Genomic DNA, 26850 nt, shown 5'->3' with positions numbered 1-26850 from the left:
AAGCTCTCACTGATCAAAGGAGGGTTTGGCTCAAAATCTCACGATACATGGCCCCATTCATTCTTTCCTTAACACGGATCAATCGTCCTGTCCCCTTAGCAGAAAAACAGCCCCAAAGCATGATGTTTCTACCCCCATGCTTCACAGTAGGTGTGGTGTTCTTGGGATGCAACTCAGTATTCTTCTTCCTCCAAACACGACGAGTTGAGTTTATACCAAAATGGATACATGGATGATACAGCAGAGGATTGGGAGAATGTCATTTGGTCAGATGAAACCAAAATAGAACTTTTTGGTATAAACTCAACTCGTCGTGTCAATATTTATGGAACATGTCCACAAAAAAATCTAGCTGTCAACACTGAATATTGCATTGTTGCATTTCTTTTCACAGTTTATGAACTTACATTCATGTTTTGTTGAAGTATTGTTCAATAAAAATATTTATAAAGAATTTTTTAATTGTTGCTATTTTTAGAATATTTAAAAAAAATCTCACGTACCCCTTGGCATACCTTCAAGTACCCCCAGGGGTACGCGTACCCCCATTTAGGAACCACTGGTGTAGTGGGTAGAGCGGTCGTGCCAGAAACCTGTCAAGAGGTTCGCTCCCCGTCTCTTGACATCCAACTCGCTGCCGTAGTGTCCTTGGCAGGACCCTTTACCCTTGCCCCTGGTGCCACTCACACAGGTGAATGAATGATAAATGAATGAATGATAGGTGGTGGTCGGAGGGGCCGTAGGCGCAAACTGGTAGCCTCGCTTCCGTCAGTCTACCCCAGGCAGCTGTGGCTACAAATGTAGCTTACCACCACCAGGTGTGAATGAATGATGGGTTCCCACTTCTCTCTCAGCGCTTTCAGTATTTAATAACGGAAAAGTGCGTTATAAAATCTAATCCATTATTATTATTACATGAGGCCCTATGGGGGGAAGAGGTGCATTTAAGGGGAACTGAAGTTTTTTGGGAATATTGTCCATTATTCACAATTTTATGTAAGCCAAGCACACATTTTTATTTTTTTTAGGCATTCCACCTCGTAAATAAACACTAGCACAAGTAGGCTAATAATGGAGCCAATGGGAGTCGCTCTATTCCTCCTATAAAGCGCTCTAAAACACAACAAAAAAGCCTCCATCATCATTTCATAAATATATATGTAATGTAGTAACATACACATTCATAATAACATACAGCTTTTCCCTTCAACAACAACAACCCGACTACTCATAGCAGACTTCGTGACCCACAACCTTATATTTTCTAGCATGAATATCAGGAGGATGATCTACAATTTTTAGAAGCTGTGTGCTAAACATATCCAGCTTTTAGTGAAACAAGTATCATGTAGCAGTAGGAGTGTAACGGTACACAAAAATGTTGGTTCGGTACTTACCTCGGTTTAAAAGTCACGGTTCGGTTAATTTTCGGTGGAGGCAAAATTCGGACTTAGAATTTCATGGCTGCAACAAGTGCCAATGTAGTTGGGAAGGGCATGTTCGCCACTGTGTTACATCACATTTTATTTTAACAACACGTTAATCAACATTAAACTGCCTCAAATTGTTGCTCAGATTACCGGTAAATAAAATGACTAAACTTTTCTTCTACATATAAAAAGTGCAACATTAAACTGTTTCAAGTCAACTCATCATGCTTAATTTATCACAGCATTTGGGAAGCCTGTAGTTGATTTTTATTTTGTAAATGTTATACAAACCCTGTTTCCATATGAGTTGGGAAATTGTGTTAGATGTAAATATAAATGGAATACAATGATTTGCAAATCCTTTTCAACACATATTCAATTGAATGCACCACAAAGACAAGATATTTGATGTTCAAACTAATACATTTTTTTTTTTTGCAAATAATAATTGACTTAGAATTTCATGGCTGCAACACGTGCCAAAGTAGTTGGGAAAGGGCATGTTCACCACTGTGTTACATCACATTTTCTTTTAACAACACTCAATAAACATTTGGGAACTGAGGAAACTAATTTTTGAAGCTTTGAAAGTGGAATTATTTACCATTCTTGCTTGATGTACAGCTTTAGTTGTTCAACAGTCCAGGATCTTGTTGTCGTATTTTACGCTTCAAAATGCGCCACACATTTTCGATGGGAGACATGTCTGGAATGCAGGCGGGCCAGGAAAGTACCCGCATTCTTTTATTATGAAGCCACGCTGCTGTAACACGTGCCTTGGCATTGTTTTGCTGAAATAAGCAGGGGCGTCCATGATAATGTTGCTTGGAAGACGACATATGTTGCTCCTAAACCTGTATGGACCATTCAGCATTAATGGTGCCTTCACAAAGGTGTAAGTTACCCATGCCTTGGGCACTAATACACTTCCATACCATCACAGATGCTGCCTTTTGAACTTTGCGCCGATAACAATCCGGATGGTTATTTTCCTCTTTGTTTCTGGAGGACACCACATCCACAGTTTGCATCTGTCCATCTTAGATGAACTCGGGCCCAGCCAAGCCAGTGGCTTTTCAGGATATTGTTGAAAAATGGGTTTGGCTTTGCATAGTAGAGTTTTAACTTGCATTTACAGATGTAGCGACCAACTGTAGTTACTGACAGTGGTTTTATGAAGTGTTCCTGAGCCCATGTGGTGATATCCTTTACACACTGATGTCGGTCTTTGATGCAGTACCGCCTGAGGGATCAAAGGTCCGTAATACCATCGCTTACGTGCAGTGATTTCTCCAGAATCTCTGAACCTTTTGATGATTTTACGGACCGTAGATGGTGAAATCCCTAAATTCCTTGCAATAGCTTGTTGAGAAATGTTGTTCTAAAACTGTTCGACAATTTGCTTACAAATTGGTGACCCTCGCCCCATCCTTGTTTGTGAATTACTTAGCATTTCATGGAAGCTGCTTTTATACCCAATCATGGCACCCACCTGTTCCCAATTAGCCTGCACACCTGTGGGATGTTTCAAATAAGTGTTTGATGAGCATTCCTCAACTTAATCAGTATATATTGCCACCTTTCCCAACTTCTTTGTCACATGTTGCTGGCATCAACTTCTAAAAATAATGATTATTTGCAACAACAAAAAAAGGTTTATCAGTTTTAACATCAAATATGTTGTCTTTGTAGCATATTCAACTAAATATGGGTTGTAAATTATTTGCAAATCATTGTATTCTGTTTATATTTACATCTAACACAATTTCCCAACTCATATGGAAACGGGGTTTGTATTTTTATCAACATGTGATAGCAGGGACCCTGCCATTCAAAGCTTTTCTGTCCATAAAACACACACACGCACACACACACACACACACACACGGCAAAATGAGCTAATGTTACGCTAAAAGCTAATTAGCCTTCACCTCAAGCCAGAACTGCGAGCGAGCTGAGCTGTACTTTAAGTTTCTAGAAAGTCAACGGGTTCATAGTGATGTTACTAGTAGTTGACTGGGAGGTGTTTATTATCATTTGGGGAGAATATGCTGCCTTATGCTCACCTGCTAAACACCTATCTGCTCGACACTGTAGCATTTACTACATGCGCTCTGAATACGCACTGCTGATTGGCTGTTACTGCTATATATGTAACCAATCAGATGGTTGCGTGGGTGGGACAATGCTGGGTGCTGAGACAGAGGCAGAAGAAGCAAAGCAGCTTGTTTAGACTTTATCTTAGAAGCTCGTTCGGTACACCCCCGTACTGAACCGAAACCCCCGTTACGAAATGGTTCAATACAAATACACGTACCGTTACATCCTTATGTAGCAGTATTTCTAAGTGTTAAACAAGAAATAAAAACTACAAACATAAAACAATCACTTACTGTGCAAGGTCTGCTCTCACCGGGATGCCAACTGATGGGATATATATATATTTTCGTTTAGATGAAGAATTGTTCATAATCCTCAAGCAGGCAAAGAAAAGTGCAGCAAACGAGCATATTTTCATGTCCTTCTCGCAATCTCCGGGTAAAAATTGGATGTCAAAGTTGACTAATTTCTCGGTTAATGGCCACAATCTTCTACAATCTAAATGAGAGGCATGATTTATAATCTAGAATTCACTTCTACCAGCTGAGAGGCGATGCAGCAGTAGCAGCTGAGTGTGTCAATTACTGTAGTTTACCAAAATAGTTAGCTGTCTGTAATCAGGGCACTGCTAAAAAATGTTCCTCTGCGTTAGCACTTAAAATAACAATATTGCTAATACTTGATTCATTTTCAGGTCACAAAATGTTTTTTTAGAGGTCTTTATGGGCAGAAGAGTGTACTCCCATTAGCTGCATTGTTGGCCACCTCATACTTGCCATATATTAAGAATTAGAATGCATAAAAATGGAAAAATATCCGTGTTTTTTCTTACATAGGGATTATGAATGATGGCAAACTTCCCCAAAAAGGTGGTTTCCCTTTAAGAATCAGAGGAAAAGTTAAGGTTAAGGTAAGGCTGGGCAATACATCAATACACTTGATATATCGCGGCTTTGTCTCTGTGTGATATAGAAAATGACTAGATCGTGATATTCGAGTATACGTACTCACGCAGTTGCTTTTAGCAGCGGGCATTACACTGCATGCGTTTTTTCCTCTTTCTTGTTTGTCCTTCACACAGACACTTAAAACAAACGCATCTCCTTACATACGTCACGCCTGCAACGTCACACGCCCTCCCAGAGCAGAGCGGTAGGGGCATGGGTAACATTAGCTGTGATGCTATCGGTGTGTTGCGAGTGGTAATACGAGAGAAAAGGTGCGAATCTGGTAACAAATGGAGAAAGAATTAATTCCCAAGAAAAACAGCACAGGGTTCATCGTCTGGCGGTGGTTTGGCTTCAAGCGGGAACATGTTGGAACATTTATACGGCAAAAGCATTGCTACCAAAAGTAGCAGCGCTGCTAATTTGTAACATCGTTTGAAAAGTCCCCCGCTAGAGAATGAGGAGTGCTTGAAACTGCATGTCAACATCTCCGTTCTGTGCCAATCCCACAAAATGCTGAAGAAACAATTTACACATCAACACCGTAGGACATATACTATTTGATATGTAGCTCATTTTTATGTGACACTTACTGAAATACTTTGTGTGACATCATGCACAAAAGTGCACTTTATTTGTTTTTAACTATTGTAGTGGCGTTCTCTACAAAAAGTGCACTTTAATTTAGTGTTGTTTTGATACGTCATCTGCGTGACGTCATGCACAAAAAAGTGCACTAATAGCTTGTTTTAAAATTTCTCTGACAATCTTACAATTTCTGTTTTGAAATGACATGAATGTCTGTGCCACTGCTCAATAACTGTTTAATAAATACAGTTTCGGTCAATTGACTTAGTTGTGATGTCCCTCTCTGCATGAAAATGTTAAATGAGCATATATTAATGCAGTATGAAGAAAAATGTTTTAATGTAGACACATAGAATCATTATACTGCTGTGATTATATGCATCAAGTATTATGCAACAAGCTATATTCACAAACAGTCCCATTATAATGTGCTTATAAGGGGGGTGGACAGGTAGCGCCAAATAAATACATGTATGAGAAACAATGATAGTTTACTACATTTATGAGCCTATTATTCAAACCTCCAGCAGATTTGTTTAACACACATTGTCCAAATATAATGATATACGGTAGGTCCCCTTGCCTGAAAAGTTTTCTTTGGACACCAGACGCCTCTTATTTTAAGTTCATTGTCAGTGTTTGTTCTTGAAAAGCAGACATTGCATGGGTGTGTGCTGTGTTTTCATGGTCATGAGCTGCTGCGCGGGAGATGGAGCACACGTCTGTGTTTTGATCATTTGTCAGTGTGATTCATTGTCCACTCGGGTGACATTCAAGTAACAAAATGCATGTCAAAACTGCATTTTCTTGCATACAAAAGTACAACATGTCTGGCTGAGTAATGGAATTGGAATCCCGCCTTTTCAGTACAATATCAGGGGTGCACATGTGTACTTGATGCATGTACAGTATTTGGTGTGCACACCGTCAAGGAAGAACCCAGGGCAAGTCATCTAAGAGGTGCTTGCCAAGATCTCCTCTACCACCACAGAAGCTCCGCCCCACTGCACACAGCTACTTTGGGTGTGTGCTATCTGATGACATTTGTGATACTATTAACTGCATTCAAAAGGTGAATTGGAGTCTGAACTAGGACTGGACAGGATGAGTTTATCAAGGAGGACATGACAGTGAGACAGGAATCGTTAAGAAATCTTCCAGGCATACACACACACAAACATACATACATACATATATACACATACATAAATATATATATATATATATATATATATATATATATATATATATATATATACATACATACATACGTACGTACATACATACATACATACATACATACATATATATATATATATATATATATATATATATATATATATATATATATATATGTATATATATACAAACCCCGTTTCCATATGAGTGGTCTGACGAATCCACATTTCAAATTGTTTTTGGAATCTGAGGACGTCATGTCCTCCGGAAAAAAGAGGAAAAGAATCATCCGGATTTTTCTGGGAGCAAAGTTCAAAAACCAGTATCTGTGATGTAATGGGGGTGTATTAGCGCCCAAGGCATGACTAACCTACACGTCTGTGAAGGCACCATTAATGCTAACAGGTGCATACAGGTTTTGGAGCAGCATATGTTGGCATCCAAGCAACTTTATCATGCATGTGTTGTGTTCACTACTGCATTGAGTTAATCATACAATTGTTTCAGTTACATTGTACAGCCTCTAGGTGGTGTGGTGAGTCAGAGGAATGCTGAGAGGTGAGGAGAGAAGAAGAATGTAATGTAGGAAAATACAGGTACGGAAAAATAAAAAATGCGGACTGGAAAGTAACGCATGTTGGTTATTACTACACACCCAACATAACAGGTGGCGACGAGGATAAAGAAATAGAAGAATGGCTTTACTCGGTTTACAACCGCTCTCTGCGTTCCTGGAGTTCCTGCGTTCCCAACTCATATGGAAACGGGGTTTGTACTTCTTTTGTTGCTTTATTTGTATTTGACTTTCCATCCATCCATTTCTGCCGCGTATTCACTTTGGGGTTGCGGGGGCCGCTGGTGCCTATCTCAGCTACAATCGGGCGGAAGGCGGGGCACACCCTGGACAAGTCTGTACTTCATCGCAGGGCCAACACAGATAGATAGACAACATTCACACTCACATTCACACACTGGGGCCAATTTAGTGTTGCCAATCAACCTAATCCCAGGTGCATGTCTTTGGAAGTGGGAAGAAGCCGGAGTACCTGAAGGGAACCCACGCATTCACGAGGAGGACATGCAAACTCCACACAGAAAGATCCCAGGCCAGGGATTGAACCCTGATTACTCAGGACCTTTGCATTGTAATAAATTGTGCTGTAATAAATTAAGCATGATGAGTTGAACATGAGTGGATCAGCTCTATACTCTCGGCAGGGTCCTTGAGGGTGCATGGGAGTTTGCCCAACCAGTCTACATGTGCTTTGTGGACTGGGAGAAGGCATTTGACCGTGTCACTTGGAAATTGCTGCGGGGAGTGTTCAGAGAGTATGGGGCATCGGACTGTCTGATTGGGGTGGTTCCCCTCCCTTCACGATCAGTGTCAGAGCTTGGTACTTATTGCCGGCAGTAAGTCGGACACGTTTCATGTGAGGGTTGGACCCCGCCATGGCTTCCCTTTGTCACAAATTCTGTTCATAACTTTTATGGACAGAATTTCTAGGCGCAGTCAAGGCGTTGAGGGGTTCCGGTTTGGTGACCGCAGGATCAGGTCTCTGCTTTTTGCAGATGATGTGGTCCTGATGGCTTCACCTGGCCAGGATCTTCAGCTTTCACTGGATTGGTTCGCAGTCGAGGCTTCACGGTGGCAGAGGGGTTAGTGCGTCTGCCTCACAATACGAAGGTCCTGCAGTCCTGGGTTCAAATCCAGGCTCGGGATCTTTCTGTGTGGACTTTGCATGTTCTCCCCGTGAATGCGTGGGTTCCCTCCGGGTACTCCGGCTTCCTCCCACTTCCAAAGACATGCACCTGGGGATAGGTTGATTGGCAACACTAAATTGGCCCTAGTGTGTGAATGTGAGTGTGAATGTTGTCTGTCTATCTGTGTTGGCCATGCGATGAGGTGGCGACTTGTCCAGGGTGTACCCCGCCTTCCGCCCGATTGTAGTTTAGATAGGCGCCAGCGCCCCCCGCGACCCCGAAAGGGAATAAGCGGTAGAAAATGGATGGATGGATGGGTTCGCAGTCGAGTGTGAAGCGACCGGAATGAGAATCAGCACCTCCATGTCCGAGTCCGATTGTAGTTTAGATAGGCGCCAGCGCCCCCCGCGACCCCGAAAGGGAATAAGCGGTAGAAAATGGATGGATGGATGGGTTCGCAGTCGAGTGTGAAGCGACCGGAATGAGAATCAGCACCTCCATGTCCGAGTCCATGGTTCTCGCCTGGAAAAGGGTGGAGTGCCACCTCCAGGTTAGGGAGGAGACCCTGCCCCATGTGGAGGAGTTCAAGTACCTCAGAGTCTTGTTCAGGAGTGAGGGAAGAGTGGATCGTGAGATCGACAGGCGGATTGGTGCGGATTGGTCCGCATCACTGATTCAGTAATGCGGACGTTGTATCGATCCGTTGTGGTGACGAAAGAGGCTGAGCCGGAAGGCAAAGCTCTCAATTTACAAGTCGATCTACATTCCCATCCTCACCTATGGTCATGACCTTTGGGTCATGACCAAAAGGACAAGATCACGGGTACAAGCAGCCAAAATGAGTTTCCTCCGGCTGGTGGCGGGGCTCTCCCTTAAAGATAGGGTGAGAAGCTCTGCCATCCGGGAGGAACTCAAAGTAAAGCCGCTGCTCCTCCACATCGAGAGGAGCCAGATGAGGTGGTTCGGGCATCTGGTCAGGATGCCACCCAAACGCCTCCCTAGGGAGGTGTTTAGGGCACGTCCAACCGGTAGGAGGCCACGGGGAAGACCAGGACACGTTGGGAAGATAATGTCTCCCGGCTGGCCTGGGAAGGCTTCGGGATCCCCCGGGAAGAGCAGGACGGAGTGGCTGGGGAGAGGGAAGTCTGGGCTTCCCTGCTTAGGCTGCTTCCCCCGCGACCCGACCTCGGATAAGCAGAAGAAGATGGCTGGATGGATGGATGGATGGAGGTGAACATATGTCAGCATGTGGCCCCACTTTTATCTCTTTTTTTCAAACGCTTATTGCAAACGCTTATTTTCAGTAAATCATTCATTTGACTTAGTCATTATTTTGTCTTACTAAGTCAATATTTACTATGTCAAAATAATGACATAAATAGTATCTCAGGTAATTAGGACCGTTTTGGGCTTTGTTTTTACTTTAGGTAAAAATATATCTAGATATATATCGTATATCGCCATACAGCCCCCTTGCCCCTAGAGAGACACCACCTTAACTAACAAATATTCTGGGGGAAACACTGTACTGTATTGGTAAAAAATATTCAAACATTTTGAAAATAATTGTATCCTGTACATTTGTTTTACTGTAAATGTTCCTTAAGGGGGTTCCATATGCTCATGCTTTAATAGTGAAATCACTACTTTTTTCCCTACCTTAAATAACTTTGTAGAATTTTAATAATGTAGTTAATAATTTACAAAACAAGTTAAAACCTAATGTATATATGTGTATAAAAGTGTCAATAAAATGTGAATAAAAATTAGGAGTAAATAAAAAGAAGGCAGGGCGCACCCTTGATTTATCTACTAAGTCATTAACGTCTCACATTTATCTATCGTTAGTATGGGTTTTACAATGTGTATAAATATATATTTTGCATCGAAAATATGTTTTCCCTGTGTTTTGTAAAGGACTGAATAAAGTCTTTTGTCAGTGCCACAATTGCTCCCTGATTCCTGGTCTTCTCCATCCAACACAGCAACACCTTGAAAAAACGCACACCCATGGAGGAACAATAAGCACATCACAGAGCACAAGGGTTACACAGACAAAAAAATTATAATATCATTTGGGGTGTAACGCTACACAAAAATTTCGGTTCGGTACGTACCTCGCTTTAGAGGTCACAGTTCGGTTCATTTTCGGTACAGTAAGAAAACAACAAAATATAAATTTTAGCTTATTTATTTACCAAATTTGTAAACAATGGCTTTATCCTTTTAACATTGGGAACACTATAATAATTCTGCCCATGTTAATCCACATTAAACTGCCTCAAGTTGTTGCTTTGATTAAATAAAATGACAAAACCTTTCTTCTACATATAAAAAGTGCAACATTAAACAGTTACAAGTCGACTCATCAGGCTTAATTTATTACAGCATTTAGGAAGCCTGTAGTTGACTTTTATTATGTAAATGTTATATTTTTATCAACATGTGATAGCATGGACTCTGCCATTCAAAACTAGGCTGCTACATTACTAATGATTAATGTAACTATAGCTGAAAAAAATAGTACAATAGCAATAGGAGAGAGTATTCATCCCAGTACACCATGGACTTCAATGAAATAACAGACAGACAGGGCTTTGCTGCCCCGAACACACACACACGCACGCGCGCACACACACACACACACGCACACACGCACACACACAGCAAAATGAGCTAACGTTACGCTAAAAGCTAATTAGCCATCACCTCAAGCCAGAACTGCGAGCGAGTTGAGCTGCAGTTTAAGTTTCTAGAAAGTCAACGGGCTCATAGTGATTTTTAGAAAGTAGTTGACTTGGAAGTGTTTAGTATAATTTGGGGAGAGTGCGCTGCTCCCCTGCTAAACGAATATCTGCTCGACGCTGAAGCAGTGACTCCATGCGCTCTGAATACGCACTGCTGATTGGCTGTTACATTGCTCTGAATACACACTGCTGATTGGCTTTGTATGTAACCAATCAGATGGTTGTGTGGGTGGTACAAATGCTTGCTGCTGAGACAGGGAAGAGGCAGAAAACAGAGCAGCTTGTGAAGACTTACAAAACTCGTTCGGTACGCCCGCGTGCCGAACCGAAACCCCCGTACCGAAACGGTTCAATACAAATACACGTACCGCTACACCCTTAAATATCATACATCACATGTTCCCAGTTTCTCGTTACAAGGTGTATGAATAGGAGCAGGTGGAAGCAAAGGTTGTTTTTTGGTTTTTTATTCCAACCCCTTTTCCTTTCATGGCAATTTCTATACATTTGTTTGAACTCAGTCTGTAACCAGAGTGAATACATAAATAGAAACATGAGTAAGTAAATATTAATTTTAAAATGATCGAATAAGTTCCCTCTGGGTACTCCGGCTTCCTCCCACCTCCAAAGACATGCACCTGGGGATAGGTTAATTGGCAACACTAAATTGGCACTAGTGTGTGAATGTGAATGCGAGTGTGAATGTTGTCTGTCTATCTGTGTTGGCCCTGCGATGAGGGGGCGACTTGTCCAGGGTGTACCCCGCCTTCCGCCCAATTGCAGCTACATACGTATGTAGCTATGTATGAAGCTGATACAGTATGTATCTAGCTAATACAGTACAATATTTATCTATGCAAGGTATCCCTTGCATAGATAAATATTTATGAGTAAATGAATATGTAGAACACCGTTTGGCTGACAGAATCTGATCAGTTTCTTGAAGCAAAGTGAACTAAAATGTCAATTAAATATACAGATGCACACTGCTGTTGACGCATATTTTCCACTCATAAATAAAGCAGGCAAGGGCATAATGTTGTAAGTCATGGGTGTCAAATTGGCCCGCAGGTCAAATTTGGCCCGCCGTGTAGTTTAATTTGGCCCTTAAGGCAATATCAAATTTACGTTATACAGCGGCGGTGCCGACCCTCCCGATTTTTCCGAAAGACTCCAGAATTTCAGTGCTCTTCCCGAAATTCTCCCGATTTCCACCCGTACAACAATATTGGGAACGTGCCTTAATGGAACAGTCTTAAGCGTCCCTTACAACCTGTTTTCACGTCCGCCTTTCCTCCTTACTAACAGCGTGCCGGCCCAGTCACATAATATATGTGGCTTTTACACACACGTACATGAATGCAAGGCATACTTGATCAACAGCCATACAGGTCACACTGAGGGTGGCCGCATAAACAATTTAACACTGTTATAAATATGCGCCACACTGTGAACCCACACCAAACAAGAACATTTTGGGAGAACATCTGCACCGTGACACAACATAAACACAACAGAACAAATACCCAGAACCCCTTGCAGCACTAACTCTTCCGGGATGCTACGATATACACCCCCCACTACAAACTCTGCCCACCTGAGCATCGACATTAATGAACTTTTGTGCTCGTCACAGTTTGTCCATAACAAACACCATGTTCAAACATAAGGGTGTTCATATGTGCACTTGGCACCAGGACACCCTAGGCCGCAGTTCCATGATCGACTTTGTAGTTGTGTCATCGGATTTGCGGCCTTATGTTTTGGACACTCGGGTGAAGAGAGGGACGGAGCTTTCTACCAATCACCACCTGGTGGTGAGTTGACTGCGATGGTGGGGGAGGATGCCGGACAGACCTAGGAGGCCCAAACGCATTGTGAGGGTCTGCTGGGAACGTCTGGCAGAGTCTCCTGTCAGACAAAGTTTTAATTCCCACCTCCGGAAGAACTGTGAACATGTCACGAGGGAGGTGCTGGACATTGAGTCCGAGTGGACCATGTTCCGCACCTCTATTGTCGAGGCGGCAGATCGGAGCTGTGGCTGCAAGGTAGTTGGTGCCTGTCGGGGCGGCAATCCTAAAACCCCTTGGTGGACACCAGCGGTGAGGGATGCCGTCAAGCTGAAGAAGGAGTCCTATCAGGTCCTTTTGGCTCATAGGACTCCGGAGGCAGCGGACAGGTACCGACAGGCCAAGCGGTGTGCAGCTGCAGCGGTCGCGGAGGCAAAAACTCGGACATGGGAGGAGTTCGGGGAAGCAATGTAAAACGACTTCCGGACGGCTTCAAAGCGATTCTGGACCACCGTCCGCCGCCTCAGGAAGGGGAAGCAGTGCACTATCAACACCGTGTATGGTGCGGATGGTGTTCTGCTGACCTCAACTGCGGATGTTGTGGATAGGTGGAAGGAATACTTCGAAGACCTCCTCAATCCCACCAACACGTCTTCCTATGAGGAAGCAGTGCCTGGGGAGTCTGTGGTGGACTCTCCTATTTCTGGGGCTGAGGTCGCTGAGGTAGTTAAAAAGCTCCTCTGTGGCAAGGCCCCAGGGTTGGACGAGATCCACCCGGAGTTCTTTAAGGCTCTGGATGCTGTGGGGCTGTCTTGGTTGACAAGACTTTGCAGCATCGCGTGGACATCGGGGGCGGTACCTCTGGATTGGCAGACCGGGGTGGTGGTTCCTCTCTTTAAGAAGGGGGACCGGAGGGTGTGTTCCAACTATCGTGGGATCACACTCCTCAGCCTTCCCGGTAAGGTTTATTCAGGGGTACTGGAGAGGAGGCTACGCCGGATAGTCGAACCTCGGATTCAGGAGGAACAGTGTGGTTTTCGTCCTGGTCGTGGAACTGTGTACCAGCTCTATACTCTCGGCAGGGTTCTTGAGGGTGCATGGGAGTTTGCCCAACCAGTCTACATGTGCTTTGTGGACTTGGAGAAGGCATTCGACCGTGTCCCTCGGGAAGTCCTGTGGGGAGTGCTCAGAGAGTATGGGGTATCGGACTGTCTTATTGTGGTGGTCCGCTCCCTGTACGATCAGTGCCAGAGCTTGGTCCGCATTGCCGGCAGTAAGTCGAACACATTTCCAGTGAGGGTTGGACTCCGCCAAGGCTGTCCTTTGTCACCGATTCTGTTCATAACTTTTATGGACAGAATTTCTAGGCGCAGTCAAGGCGTTGAGGGGTTCCGGTTTGGTAGCCGCAGGATTAGGTCTCTGCTTTTTGCAGATGATGTGGTCCTGATGGCTTCATCTGACCGGGATCTTCAGCTCTCGCTGGATTGGTTCGCAGCCGAGTGTGAAGCGACCAGAATGAGAATCAGCACCTCCAAGTCCGAGTCCATGGTTCTCGCTCGGAAAAGGGTGGAATGCCATGTCCGGGTTGGGGAGGAGACCCTGCCCCAAGTGGAGGAGTTCAAGTACCTAGGAGTCTTGTTCACGAGTGAGGGAAGACTGGATCGTGAGATTGACAGGCGGATCTGTGCGGCGTCTTCAGTAATGCGGACGTTGTACCGATCCGTTGTGGTGAAGAAGGAGCTGAGCCGGAAGGCAAAGCTCTCAATTTACCGGTCGATCTACGTTCCCATCCCATCCTATGGTCATGAGCTTTGGGTCATGACCGAAAGGATAAGATCACGGGTACAAGCGGCCGAACTGAGTTTCCTCCGCCGTGTGGCGGGGCTCTCCCTTAGAGATAGGGTGAGAAGCTCTACCATCCGGGAGGAACTCAAAGTAAAGCCGCTGCTCCTTCACATCGAGAGGAGCCAGATGAGGTGGTTCGGGCATCTGGTCAGGATGCCACCCGAACGCCTCCCTAGGGAGGTGTTCAGGGCACGTCCAACCGATAGGAGGCCACAGGGAAGACCCAGGACACGTTGGGAAGACTATGTCTCCCGGCTGGCCTGGGAACGCCTCGGGATCCCCCGGGAAGAGCTACACGAAGTGGCTGGGGAGAGGGAAGTCTGGGTTTCCCTGCTTAGGCTGTTGCCCCCGCGACCCGACCTCGGATAAGAGGAAGATGATGGATGGATGGATGGATTATTTGAGACTCAATTTTGCATGTCACTATAAAGTTATATAAGCCTTGCTTGTTCAATATTCAATGCAAAACCTTGGCCCGCGGTTTTGTTAAGTTTTACATTTTGGCCCACTTTGTATTTGAGTTTGACACCCCTGTTGTAAGCATTTCACCAATCTCGCACACTTTGCAAATTACACGTAATTTCCACTGTGCGCAAGCAATTTGCATATTGCAAGACGAGATTTAAGACAAGATTTTGTGGATGGTTTAGTCAGTAACCCTACATTATTGTATTTTATAAATAGTAAACCAAGTTGTGGTAGTATTTAGACAGTAGCTTAGTCGTGGTTTTACACTGTATAGTGGTTAGGGTTGGACTGATTTGAGGGCATTACTTAGTTATATTGTCCCGACTACAAATTAAAAGATTTACATAAGTATTTAATTAATTATTTTGACACCAAAAACATGTATTTGCGCCCATTGATTTGCAAAATGTGCACCACACATTATTCAAATATATAGCTGGAAGCAATTTGCAAAAAGATTGCACATTATACAAATTTGCAAAATGCAGTTGCGCATTTTGCAAATTGCTCACATTGGTATTGTGCCTACAAAAATAACAGCAACATAATGTCGTCACAAACTCATGTCCAGTCATTAGCACAGTACAAAAGCGGAACCACAAACCTTGAGAATTCAAAATAAAACTCAGTTTAAGGCAAGACGTACCAGTGACTCCATCAAACTGTAAATGTACAGTTGTTTGTAAGTTTAAATATAAATCCAATTTAGCGTTTAATTAAACATACCCACACACATTATATATAAAAATATATAATGTATTTAGTGACAGTGGTTTTCTGAAGTTTTCCTGAGCCCATGTGGTGATATCCTTTACACACTGATGTCGCTTTTTGATACAGTGCCGTGTGAGGGATCGAAGGTCACGGTCATTCAATGTTGGTTTCCGGCCATGCCGCTTACGTAGAGTGATTTCTCCAGATTCTCTGAACTTTTTGATGATATTATGGACTGTAGATGTCCTTAAATTTCTTGCAATTGCACTTTGAGAAACGTTGTTCTTAAACTGTTTGATTATTTGCTCACGATTTTGTGGACAAAGGGGTGTACCTCGCCCCATCCTTTCTTGTGAAAGACTGAGACTTTTTTGGGAAGCTGTTTTTATACCCAATCATGGCACCCACCTGTTCCCAATCAGCCTGCACACCTGTGGGAAGTTCCAAATAAGTGTTTGATGAGCATTCCTCAACTTTATCAGTATTTATTGCCACCTTTCCCAACTTCTTTGTCATGTGTGGCTGGCATCAAATTCTAAAGTTAATGATAATTTGCACACCAAAAAAAATGTTTATCAGTCTGAACATCAAATATGTTGTCTGTGTAGCATATTCAAATGAATATGGGTTGAAAATGATTTGCAAATCATTGTATTCCGTTTATATTTACATCAAACATAATTTCCCAACTCATATGGAAAAGGGGTTTGTACTTCTCTGCATATATATATATATATATATATATATATATATATATATATATATATATATATATATATATACATATATATATATATAGATTTAGATAAAGTTGACTATGTTAATAGGAGACGACACATGGTTCAGATTGATCCGTCAGACATTACAATAAAGAGTTAATATAATGCAAAGCAATTCACACATTTGAATGAAAGCCCTTTAAAACAACTACAAACGGTTACTTATTTTACTTTGGAAATAAATAACGGAAGTTACATTGACACGTGTACTTATAGTTATACTACAAGCGGTTACTTATTTTACTTTGGAAATAAATAACGGAAGTTACATTCTACCTGACGTCGTCCACAAACATAGCTTCACTATTTATCATTTCGAATCATTCAAAGTGTCAATACTATAGTCGCTTAATCTTAGCTAAACAACACCACATAAACTGTGATGACGACAAATATGTCCCATAATAATATAGCGCACAATTGACATTTATGGCGGAAAACAGGAGCGACATAAGACTGTTAGTGTGAGACGCTAGCTTTATAACTCGCTAGCATCAAGCCAACAACACAACAGTTTGACATTTGTGTGTGACGTCACTCACAATTGTCCTGCACGTCAAACGAACACATTTTACCTTTGGCCTCACAGTCGGCACAATATTTGTTGTCGTCCTCTCTCAGCAGTTTGGACAGAATGGCCTGGTGTTGCTCGTTCAGCTTCTGAGCTTTTTCTCTTTCTGACCGTGTCGTCATGTCGAAAAGCGTCGGGATGAAAGTCCTTTGTAATTACAGGCAACACATGAAGAGAAGAACGGAAAGATGTGCTAAAGAGGAAGTGTCATCCCCGGTCAGCTGCGGCCCATATTGTGTGTGTGTGTGTGTGTGTGTGCGTGCGTGCGTGCGTGCGTGCGTGTGTGTGTGTGTGTGTGTGTGTGTGTGTGCTAGCGAGGTAACTATGGCGTCACATTAGTGCCAAAAATCCGGTAACACTGTGCATCCACGCCACAGCGGGAGCATCTTTGCTGCGTTCAAAGACCGTCGGATATTTCAACTGCACTTCTGAACACATCCGATCCAAGATTTCTATTCACCGATGTAAAGTGGCTTACTCTGTCTGAATGAAGCTGAAACACTACATATTATATGTGTGATGTTCTGGGTTGGAGTCAATAACCTGGCGAGGTGATGAAGTTACGTCTCTTTTTTTTTTTTCTTTTTTTTTAAATGTTTATTTAGAAATTTCAACAATTACAAACAGTAAGTCAAACAACAATATAAAACATTATCAAACATTATGAAAACAGTACAAAGCTGCGCCAGGGGGTTGTAAATTCAAAATAACAAAAATAGAATATATATATATATATATATATATATATATATATATATATATATATATATATATATATATATATATATATATATATAAACAAAGTGCAAAGCCATAGGCTCATTCAGATTCATTAAATAAATTAAATTTGTTTTTGTTTTTTTTTGTTTTTTGTTTTTTTTTTTGTCCTGTCCAGCTTCTCAGGCAAATCATATAGTTGATGTAGATGCCCATATCGGCTGTTCAGATTTACTCTACAAAAGAGAATTGTAGGATGTGGGCCTACCGAGAATGTTGTAGTGGTTTGTGCAGCCCTTTGAGACACTAGTGATTTAGGGCTATATAAGTAAACATTGATTGATTGATTGATACTTCTCTTGTTGCCTTATTTGAATTTGACTTTATTAAATGTATTTATATTATCATTTGGTGTAGCCGGGCCGGAGCAGGAGGGGATAGAAAGAGAAAAAAAAAGGAAGACAGAGGGGGAAATTGTGGGGATAAGAGGGGGATTAGACAGAGAGACAAAAACAACAACAGCAAATACAACAATAACAACAACAACAATAGAACAACACCAGCACATACAATAAGTACAAATATGATCGTAAAAGTGATAGCAGACAAGCAGTTAGCGAAATAAATAATGATATGGTAATGACAATGAGCATTTTAAATTAAATTTGGAACAGAGCATCATCGTTTTCACAGCTTTTTTGTTGTTAGAGGTAAAGAGCGTTTTAATGTAAAGTTTAAAGTCTTTTTTAAAGGCACAAAAGATAGGACAGGTATTGAGAAACTTACATGTATGAATATAAAACTTTGCCAATAGAATAATGAGGTTGCAAAGGTAGAATTCCTTTTCAAATTTTTGTTCAGACAGTGTAAACCCAAAAATCACATCTTTAAAACAAAGCACAAATTTGTCATGAATATTGTCCAGAATGAAGCGACAGATGCCCTGCCATAGTGATCGAGTGTTTTCACAAGTCCAAAAGAAGAGGTTAACAGTCTCTGGATGCATGTTACAAAAGGTGCAGATAACATCAATGTCCTTCTTGTATCTAACCATTACAGTCTTTACAGGGTAATAATAACCATGAATTATTTTAAAAGATATCTCTTTGACTTTGTTGTTAAGTAAATACCTGTTAGGAAGGGACCACGTTTTGACCCAAAAGATCTAATTCACAACATTATTCCAGAGGGCAATTACATAGGAGACAGACACACAATCATTTTAGAATAAGCTGCACATTTTTCTGTTATTTTTCTGATCAAAGCAAAGTTTCCCCACAGGAGTGTCAAGTGGATCATTCACAACTTTCACAGCAGAAAGAGGAGGTGTGTAAACCCTGTACAACATAATAACACCTTTTGGATTGGCATCAAATACAATTGCAAATTGTTTGGGGTTCACAGGTATTTTAAAATGGTTGAGAAATTCGTGGTAATTAAAAAGTTGACCTTCCTTATTGAAAAGCTGACTCACTAAAATAATGTTATTGTTGAACCAATTGAACCAAAAAGAGATTTACTTTTGTAACATATGTCTTTATTGTTCCAGATGAAATTTTTGGTAAGTGAAAAAGTGTGCTTGTATATAAGAGACCATGCTAGAAGGGCTTGTTTGTGGAAGTTTGAGAGCGAAACAGGAATTCTATCAATGTTATAATTACACAATAGCAAACATTTTAGGCCTCCAAGGTTAGAAAATACATGATGAGAAATAAAGTTCCAAATTGAGGTAGGGTCTTTCAAGTAGTGTCTTATCCAATTAATTTTAAAGGTGTTGTTTAGTGTAGTGAAATCAAGAAAGTTTAGACCACCCTGATTGTAATTGTTCATTATAACAGATGTCTTAATATAATGAATTTTGTTTTTCCGAATAAAGTCAACCAGTATTTTGTCAACAGTTTTACATATTTTTTGATTAACATCTAAAGCAGGGGTCGGGAACCTTTTTGGCTGAGAGAGCCATCCAAGCCAAATATTTTAAAAAGTATTTCCATGAGAGCCATATAATATATATTTTTAACATTGAACACAACTAAATGCGTGGATTTTTAAGTAAGACCAACACTTTTAGAGTATAATAAGTCTCTTATTCGTTTCAATAACATTGTTATTCTGAAGCTAACCCACAATAAATAAAATCATTCTTACCGTTAATGCGACTTCTTGAACAGGTGCGGTAGAAACCGGATGGATGGATTAAAATGCATGAGAATGTTTTATATTTTGAACGTTATTTTTGACACTGTGATTACCAGCGGAATTATTCATTACCTACCGTGTTAAGCAATGTCAGCTAAGACTTATCTGAGAGCCAGGTGCAGTCATCAAAAGAGCCACATCTGGCTCTAGAGCCATAGGTTGCCTACCCCTGATCTAAAGAAATAGCTGCATATGTAAGCCTGGAGATACCTTCGGCTTTGGAATGTAAGGTTCTGCCTTTTAAAGATAAATCTCTCTGTAGCCATTGGTTAAATCTTTTCTTAGTTTTTTCTACAATTGGATTAAAGTTGAAGACCGATTTAGAACTCTGATTTTTAGTGATAAGTATTCACATCTCTTTACAGCCATCAGTTCACACTTATTCACATTTAGACGGAGACCGGAAGCCAAGGAAAAAACATGAATCACATCCAGGGATGAAGTTACGTCTCTTAAATTCAGACTTCAGAACAGACTACCTCATTTCCCGTCAGGTAGCATAATACAACGTAAATCGTTGGCCAACCAAAAAGTAACAACAGAACACTATATCCATCATTCACCAGGAGATGGCAACAAAACAACTTAAATTATTTGGAGCAAGTAATGTTAAAGGGGAACATTATCACAATTTTTCCAAAGGGTTAAAAACAATAAAAATCAGTTCCCAGTGGCTTGTTGTATTTTTTGAAGTTTCTTTCAAAATTTTACCGATCTCGGAATAGCCCTAAAAAAAAAGCTTTAAAGTGCTTGATATTCGCTATTTGCGATGCGACTATCCATTTCCCTGTGACGTCATACAGTGCTGCCAATGTAAACAAACAATTGCGAATACCACAGCAAGATATAGCGACATTAGCTCGGATTCAGACTAGGATTTCAGCGGCTTAAGCGATTCAACAGATAACGCATGTATTAAAACGGATGGTTGTATGAAAGTATTGAAGAAGAAACTAAAGCTATTAAGCGAATAACTATTGACGCTATTCATAGCCATAGCATGGCCGAATAGCTGCGTTAGCATCGCCGGTAAAATGTGCGGACCAAACGATCAGGACTTTCGTATCTTGTGACACTGGAGCAACTTAAATCTGTCGATTGGAAAGTGTTTTTTTCCCAATAAATGTGGGTGGAAGGAAAGGTAATATAGTTGCAAATGCATCTGCAGGTTATCCATACATCTCTGTGCCATGTCTGCTTTAGCACCGCCGGTAAATAGCATGTTAGCGTCAATTAGCTGGCAGTCAACATCAACAAAACTCACCTTTGTGATTTTGTTGACTTTATTGTTGCAAATGCATCTGCAGGTTATCCATACATCTCTTTGCCATGTCTGCTTTAGCACCGCCGGTAAATAGCATGTTAGCGTCGATTAGCATAGCATGTTAGCATCGATTAGCTGGCAGTCACGCCGCGACCAAATATGTCTGATTAGCACATAAGTCAACATCAACAAAACTCACCTTTGTGAGTTCGTTGACTTTATCGTTGCAAATGCATCTGCAGGTTATCCATACATCTCTGTGCCATGTCTGTCATCGCCGGTAAAATGTGGAGACACTTTGGTACATTCAATGGGGGTCTGGCGGCAGACACTTTCGCATCTTTGGGCCAGTGGTGCAACTTGAATCCCTCCCTGTTAGTGTTGTTACACCCTCCGACAACACACCGTCGAGGCATGATGTCTCCAAGGTTCCAAAAAATAGTCGAAAAAATGGAAAATAAAAGAGCTGAGACCCAATGTTTACAATGTGTTGAAAATGAAAATGGCGGCTGTATTACCTAGGTGACGTCACATTCTGACGTCATCGCCTCCAGAGCGATAAACAGAAAGGCGTTTAATTTGCCAAAATTCACCCATTTAGAGTTCAGAAATCGGTTAAAAAATATATGGTCTTTTTTCTGCAACATCAAGGTATATATTGACGCTTACATAGGTCTGGTGATAATGTTCCCCTTTAAGACAGCTTCATAGCCCTCATTATGTTGAAGCAAATTGCTCTTTTGTTACTATGCCATTTATGACATTTGGGGACGGCTCCCATAAAAATTATTTTCTTAGGTGCTTTTCAAAAGCACTTTAGTGTTATTTAAAATCCATCCATCCATTTACTACCGCTTGTTCTGTTTGGGGTTGCGGGGGGTACCTGGCGCCTATCTCAGCTACATTCGGGCGGAAGGCGGTGTACACCCTGGACAAGTCCCCACCTCATCACAGGGCCAACACAGATAGACAAACAACATTCACACTCACATTCACACACCAGGGCCAATTTAGTGTTGCCAATCAACCTATCCCCAGGTGCATGTTTTTGGAAGTGGGAGGAAGCCGGAGTACCCGGAGGGAACCCACGCATTCACGGGGAGAACATGCAAACTCCACACAGAAAGATCCCGAGCCCAGGATTGAACTCAGGACTACTCAGGACCTTCGTATTGTGAGGCAGACGCACTAACCCCTCTACCACCGTTCTGCCCCAACAAAACAACTTAAATTATTTGGAGAAAGTAATGAGTTTGCATGTTCTCCCCGTGACTGCGTGGCTACCCCGGCTTCCTCCCACCTCCAAAGACATGCACCTGGGGATAGGTTGATTGGCAACACTAAATTGGCCCTAGTGTGTGAATGTGAGTGTGAATGTTGTCTGTCTATCTGTGTTGGCCCTGTGATGAGGGGCGACTTGTCCAGGGTGTACCCCGCCTTCTGCCCGATTGTAGCTGAGGTAGGATCCAGCGCCCCCCGCGACCCTGAAGGGAATAAGCTGTAGGAAAAAGTTAAAAGTTAAAGTAGCAATGATTGTGTGGCGAAATTATTCTCTGCATTTGACCCATCACCCTTGATCACTACCTGGTAGGTGAGGGGAGCAGTGAGCAGCAGCGGTGCCGCGCCCGGGAATCATTTTTGGTGATTCAACCCCCAATTCCAACCCTTGACGCTGAGTGCCAAGCAGGGAGGTAATGGGTCCCATTTTTATGGATGGATGGAACGTTAAGACAGCTTCATAGCCCTCATCATGATGAAGCATGCTCTTTTGTTTCCATGCCATTTATGACATTTAGGGACGGCCACCATAATAATTATTTTATAGGTGCTTTTCAAAAGCACTCTAGTGTTCTTTAAATTCAGTCACTAAATTACAAGCAAACAGCATACATATGCAACAATGTGCAAAATGATACAGCTGCATTACATCAATGTTTGAAGATTTGTATTTAGACTTAGACTTCCTTTATTGTCATTCAAATTTGAACTTTACAGTACATGATTAAAACTGCTCAGTACATATCAGGAGCAGCCTTCCCTTCACTACAGGACATGTACTCTACCAGGGCCACCAGGAGACCACACAACATCATAAAGGACAGTACACACCCCCAGCACAGTCTTTTCAGCCTCCTAGCATCAGGCAGACGATACAGGAGCCTGAAATCCAGGACTACGAGACTGACAAACAGTTTCTACCCACAGGCCATCAGGCTTGTGAGTGCTAACTTGTGAATGGTAGCTCCCACCCCCCTCGTCTTTACTTTTGTCTTTTTGAACAAAAGACAGCTACCTTGACCACCCCCGAACTGTGAACCATCACTGTAGACACTTTTCACCTTTGATCACTAAAGACACTTTAACTGCTGCTGTGATCCATGGTCACCTCCATATTTATACTGTTGACTGTCAATCAGAATGTGCAATAATGTTATGTTACTTACTGTGCCTTGTATATACATTTTTATTTTTTAATTTTATTTTTAGCTAAGTACCGTGTGACTTGTTGAAGGGTGGGCTAGCAAAGTAAGATTTTCATTGAACGGCAAACTCTGTTTAACTGTGCATATGACAATAAACAATCTTGAATCTTGAAGAACAGAATGCTGCTGCATTAGCTCAATGTAGTGCAGGATAAAAGAGCAAGAAGGTGCAGAGTGTTTGCATTTTCAAAAAAGGTGCTAAAATAAATAGATTACTGTACAGATAAATATATTGCAATTTTGCATATGCATCCACATTTACGGATGTATGTTGTATTGGTTTGATATTCCAGCGAGTTAATAAAAACCTCCAGGTTCTGTAACAGCTTCTTCCCTCAGGCCATCAGACTCTTGAACGCATCATTTTAATTCCCTCAATTCCCCCAAAAAACAGATTAGTGTATGTGTGTGTGCAACCATACGCTGTCACATGATTTCACATTTTACATAATGCATATCCTGTATTGCACATATTGTAGCTTCAATGCTGACCCCCATTCAGGGTTCTCCCCCCATCCACACCTCAACAAGCAGTCAAGTCTAAACTAACTCACTCTGACTCATAATTTCCTCATTTTTTACCGTTCAACATTTTCATAGTGAATAGCAAGTTTAAAACAGTGATATTTTTGATATTATATCATATTTTAGGGTCCTTCTGAAGCTGCCATTTTTCATTTTATAGTTCTGGTCCTAAAAATGACTAAAGTTAAAGTACCACTGATAGTCACACACACACACTAGGTGTGGTGAAATGATCTTCTGCATTTGACCCATCCCCCTGGGAGGAGAGGGGGGGAGCAGTGAGGGGCAGCGGTGGCCGCGCTCAGGAATCATTTTGGTGATTTAACCCCCAATTTCAACCCTTGATACTGAATGCCAAGCAGGGAGGTATTTGGTCTTTGGTATGACTCGACCGGGTTTGAACTCACGACACTCTAACCACAAGGCCCCTGAGCAGGTTGAATGTCTGCAGGTAAAATTGTCCCCCAAAATAAACACAGTTGTGATTTGAGACTTATTTTTGGAATGAGTTTAAGCAGATTTTGAAAGACCCACGTTTAGCTCCAAAATATGGGCGGGCCTTCATCAGCCTGCTGACATCACCTACAGAAGACAGGAGGTAATTTCATATAGTGTAGTATGTGTTTTGCTAGCATCTTCGTCATGACTTAAGACATTTTTGCAAAGAATTTGAAGGAATGGTCAAATATATAAACAAGCTCATTAGTACTTTTAAATAAAAAATCATTGTGCTACTGCTGGGCTTCACGGTGGGAGAGGGGTTAGTGCGTCTGCCTCACAATACGAAGGTCCTGCAGTCCTGGGTTCAAATCCAGGCTCGGGATCTTTCTGTGTGGAGTTTGCATGTCCTCCCCGTGAATGCGTGGGTTCCCTCCGCGTACTCCGGCTTCCTCCCACTTCCAAAGACATGCACCTGGGGATAGGTTGATTGGCAACACTAAATTGGCCCTAGTGTGTGAATGTGAGTGTGAATGTTGTCTGTCTATCTGTGTTGGCCATGCGATGAGGTGGCGACTTGTCCAGGGTGTACCCCGCCTCCCGCCCGATTGTAGCTGAGATAGGCGCCAGCGCCCCCCGCGACCCCAAAAGGGAATAAGCGGTAGAAAATGGATGGATGGATGATACATTGTTGCAGGTTGTAGCAACACAACTAAAGAAGGGATGACCATGCACGCATTTCCAAATAATGGGAATATGAGGAAAGTATGGACCTCTCCAGTTTAATTGACTCACGCAAAATGGAACGGACCAAGCGTGGGCAGTGTAATTTGAAGCCATCATTTGAATGATTCTGATACGAAGAAGAATAGTTTTGGTTGGACTTTTGAAGTAAAACCAAAAAAAGACTTATGGTCATACCAAAGACTATAAAAATGGGACCCATTACCTCCCTGCTCCGCACTCAGCATCAAGGGTTGGAATTGGGAGTTAAATCACCAAAAAGTATTCCCGAGCACAGCCACCTCTGCTGCTCACTGCGCTCCTCACCTCCTAGAGCAGTGGTTCTCAACCTTTTTTCAGTGATGTACCCCCTTTGAACATTTTTTGATTCAAGTACCTCCTAATCAGAGCAAAGCATTTTTGGTTGAAAAAAAGAGATACAGAAGTAAAAATGGGACTACGTCATCAGTTTCTGATTTATTAAATTGTAAAACAGTGCAAAATATTGCTCATTTCTAGTGGTCTTTCTTGAACTATTTGGAAAAAAAGATATAAAACTAACTAAAAACTTGTTGAAAAATAAACAAGTGATTCAATTATAAATAAAGCTTTCTACACATAGAAGTAATCATCAACTTAAAGTGCCCTCTTTGGGGACTGTAATAGAGATCCATCTGGATTCATCAACTTCATTCTAAACATTTCTTCACAAAAAATAAATCTTTAACATCAATATTTATGGAACATGTCCACAAAAAATCTAGCTGTCAACACTGAATATTGCATTGTTGATTTCTTGTCACAGTTTATGAACTTACATTCATATTTTTTGAAGTATTATTCCATACATATATTTATAAAGGATTTTTGAATTGTTGCTATTTAAAAAAAAAATCTCACGTACCTCTTGGCATACCTTCAAGTACCTCCAGGGGTACGCGTGCCCCGTTTGAGAACCACTGTCCTAGGGGGTGGAACAGAGGACAAATTTCACCACACCTAGTGTGTGTGACAATCATTGGTACTTTAACTTTTAAGCCAAATGCAACCCTGAAAATCAGGGGCGCCCACAAAGGGAGAGAGACTGAGTCAGAACTTTCGTAAAAACGGAGAAAGAAAAGCAAACTTGCAATCTAAATCGAGAGAAAAGCCTATTTTGCATCCTCTTCTGCTGATGTTTTTTTCCTCAAGATGCTTGAGAAAATGCCGAAAGAGCATGAGCAACATGGTGTCTATGGAAGTCCAGAAATATTTAGTTTTTTGCTTATACTGTTAATCATATCAGTTTTACAGTAATGATGGACCAGGGCAACATAAGCATGAATTAAGATAAAAATAAAAGTTTCACATTCCTTTATCTGTACTGTGTACGCGGGCAGATGGGCTCCAGTTCTATTCAATTCTATCGAGTCTGGCGATTGCAAGGGTGCGTTCCAAGTACAATTAGTTATCTACCATTACTCAAACACTAATTGATATCATTGGAAATAACTGCCGGATTCATTTTTAGGAGCAAACAATACACGACGAGAATTTCCAAATCTGGATGCAATGTGTTCTTGGAGAATGACATCCGTTCTGCTGGAATATACTTTTTGACCCATGCCCCAGAGAATGTGGCCCTGGGCAATTGTCCATGTGA

At 41.7% G+C, this 26850-nt stretch overlaps 1 protein-coding gene across 2 annotated transcripts in view; it reads right to left on the bottom strand.

The window, feature by feature from the left end:
• The window catches only part of smap1 (small ArfGAP 1), a 281586-nt gene extending 264285 nt beyond the window's left edge, over nt 1-17301 (bottom strand). Inside the window, exon 1 of one of the 2 annotated variants that reach the window (XM_061910969.1) lies at nt 16864-17301. In XM_061910969.1, coding sequence (XP_061766953.1) covers nt 16864-16981 — 118 coding nt within the window. In that variant the 5' untranslated portion in view covers nt 16982-17301. The remainder of the gene's footprint in view (nt 1-16863) is intronic. The other variant, XM_061910968.1, reaches the window with a different exon arrangement.
• Between the last annotated feature and the right edge of the window lie 9549 nt (nt 17302-26850).

The sequence above is a fragment of the Nerophis ophidion genome, linkage group LG09 (genome assembly GCF_033978795.1).
Source record: "Nerophis ophidion isolate RoL-2023_Sa linkage group LG09, RoL_Noph_v1.0, whole genome shotgun sequence".
Lineage (NCBI taxonomy): Eukaryota > Metazoa > Chordata > Actinopteri > Syngnathiformes > Syngnathidae > Nerophis > Nerophis ophidion.
The sequence above is the reverse complement of the archived record's forward strand: the minus strand, read 5'-3'. Positions and strand labels throughout refer to the sequence as shown.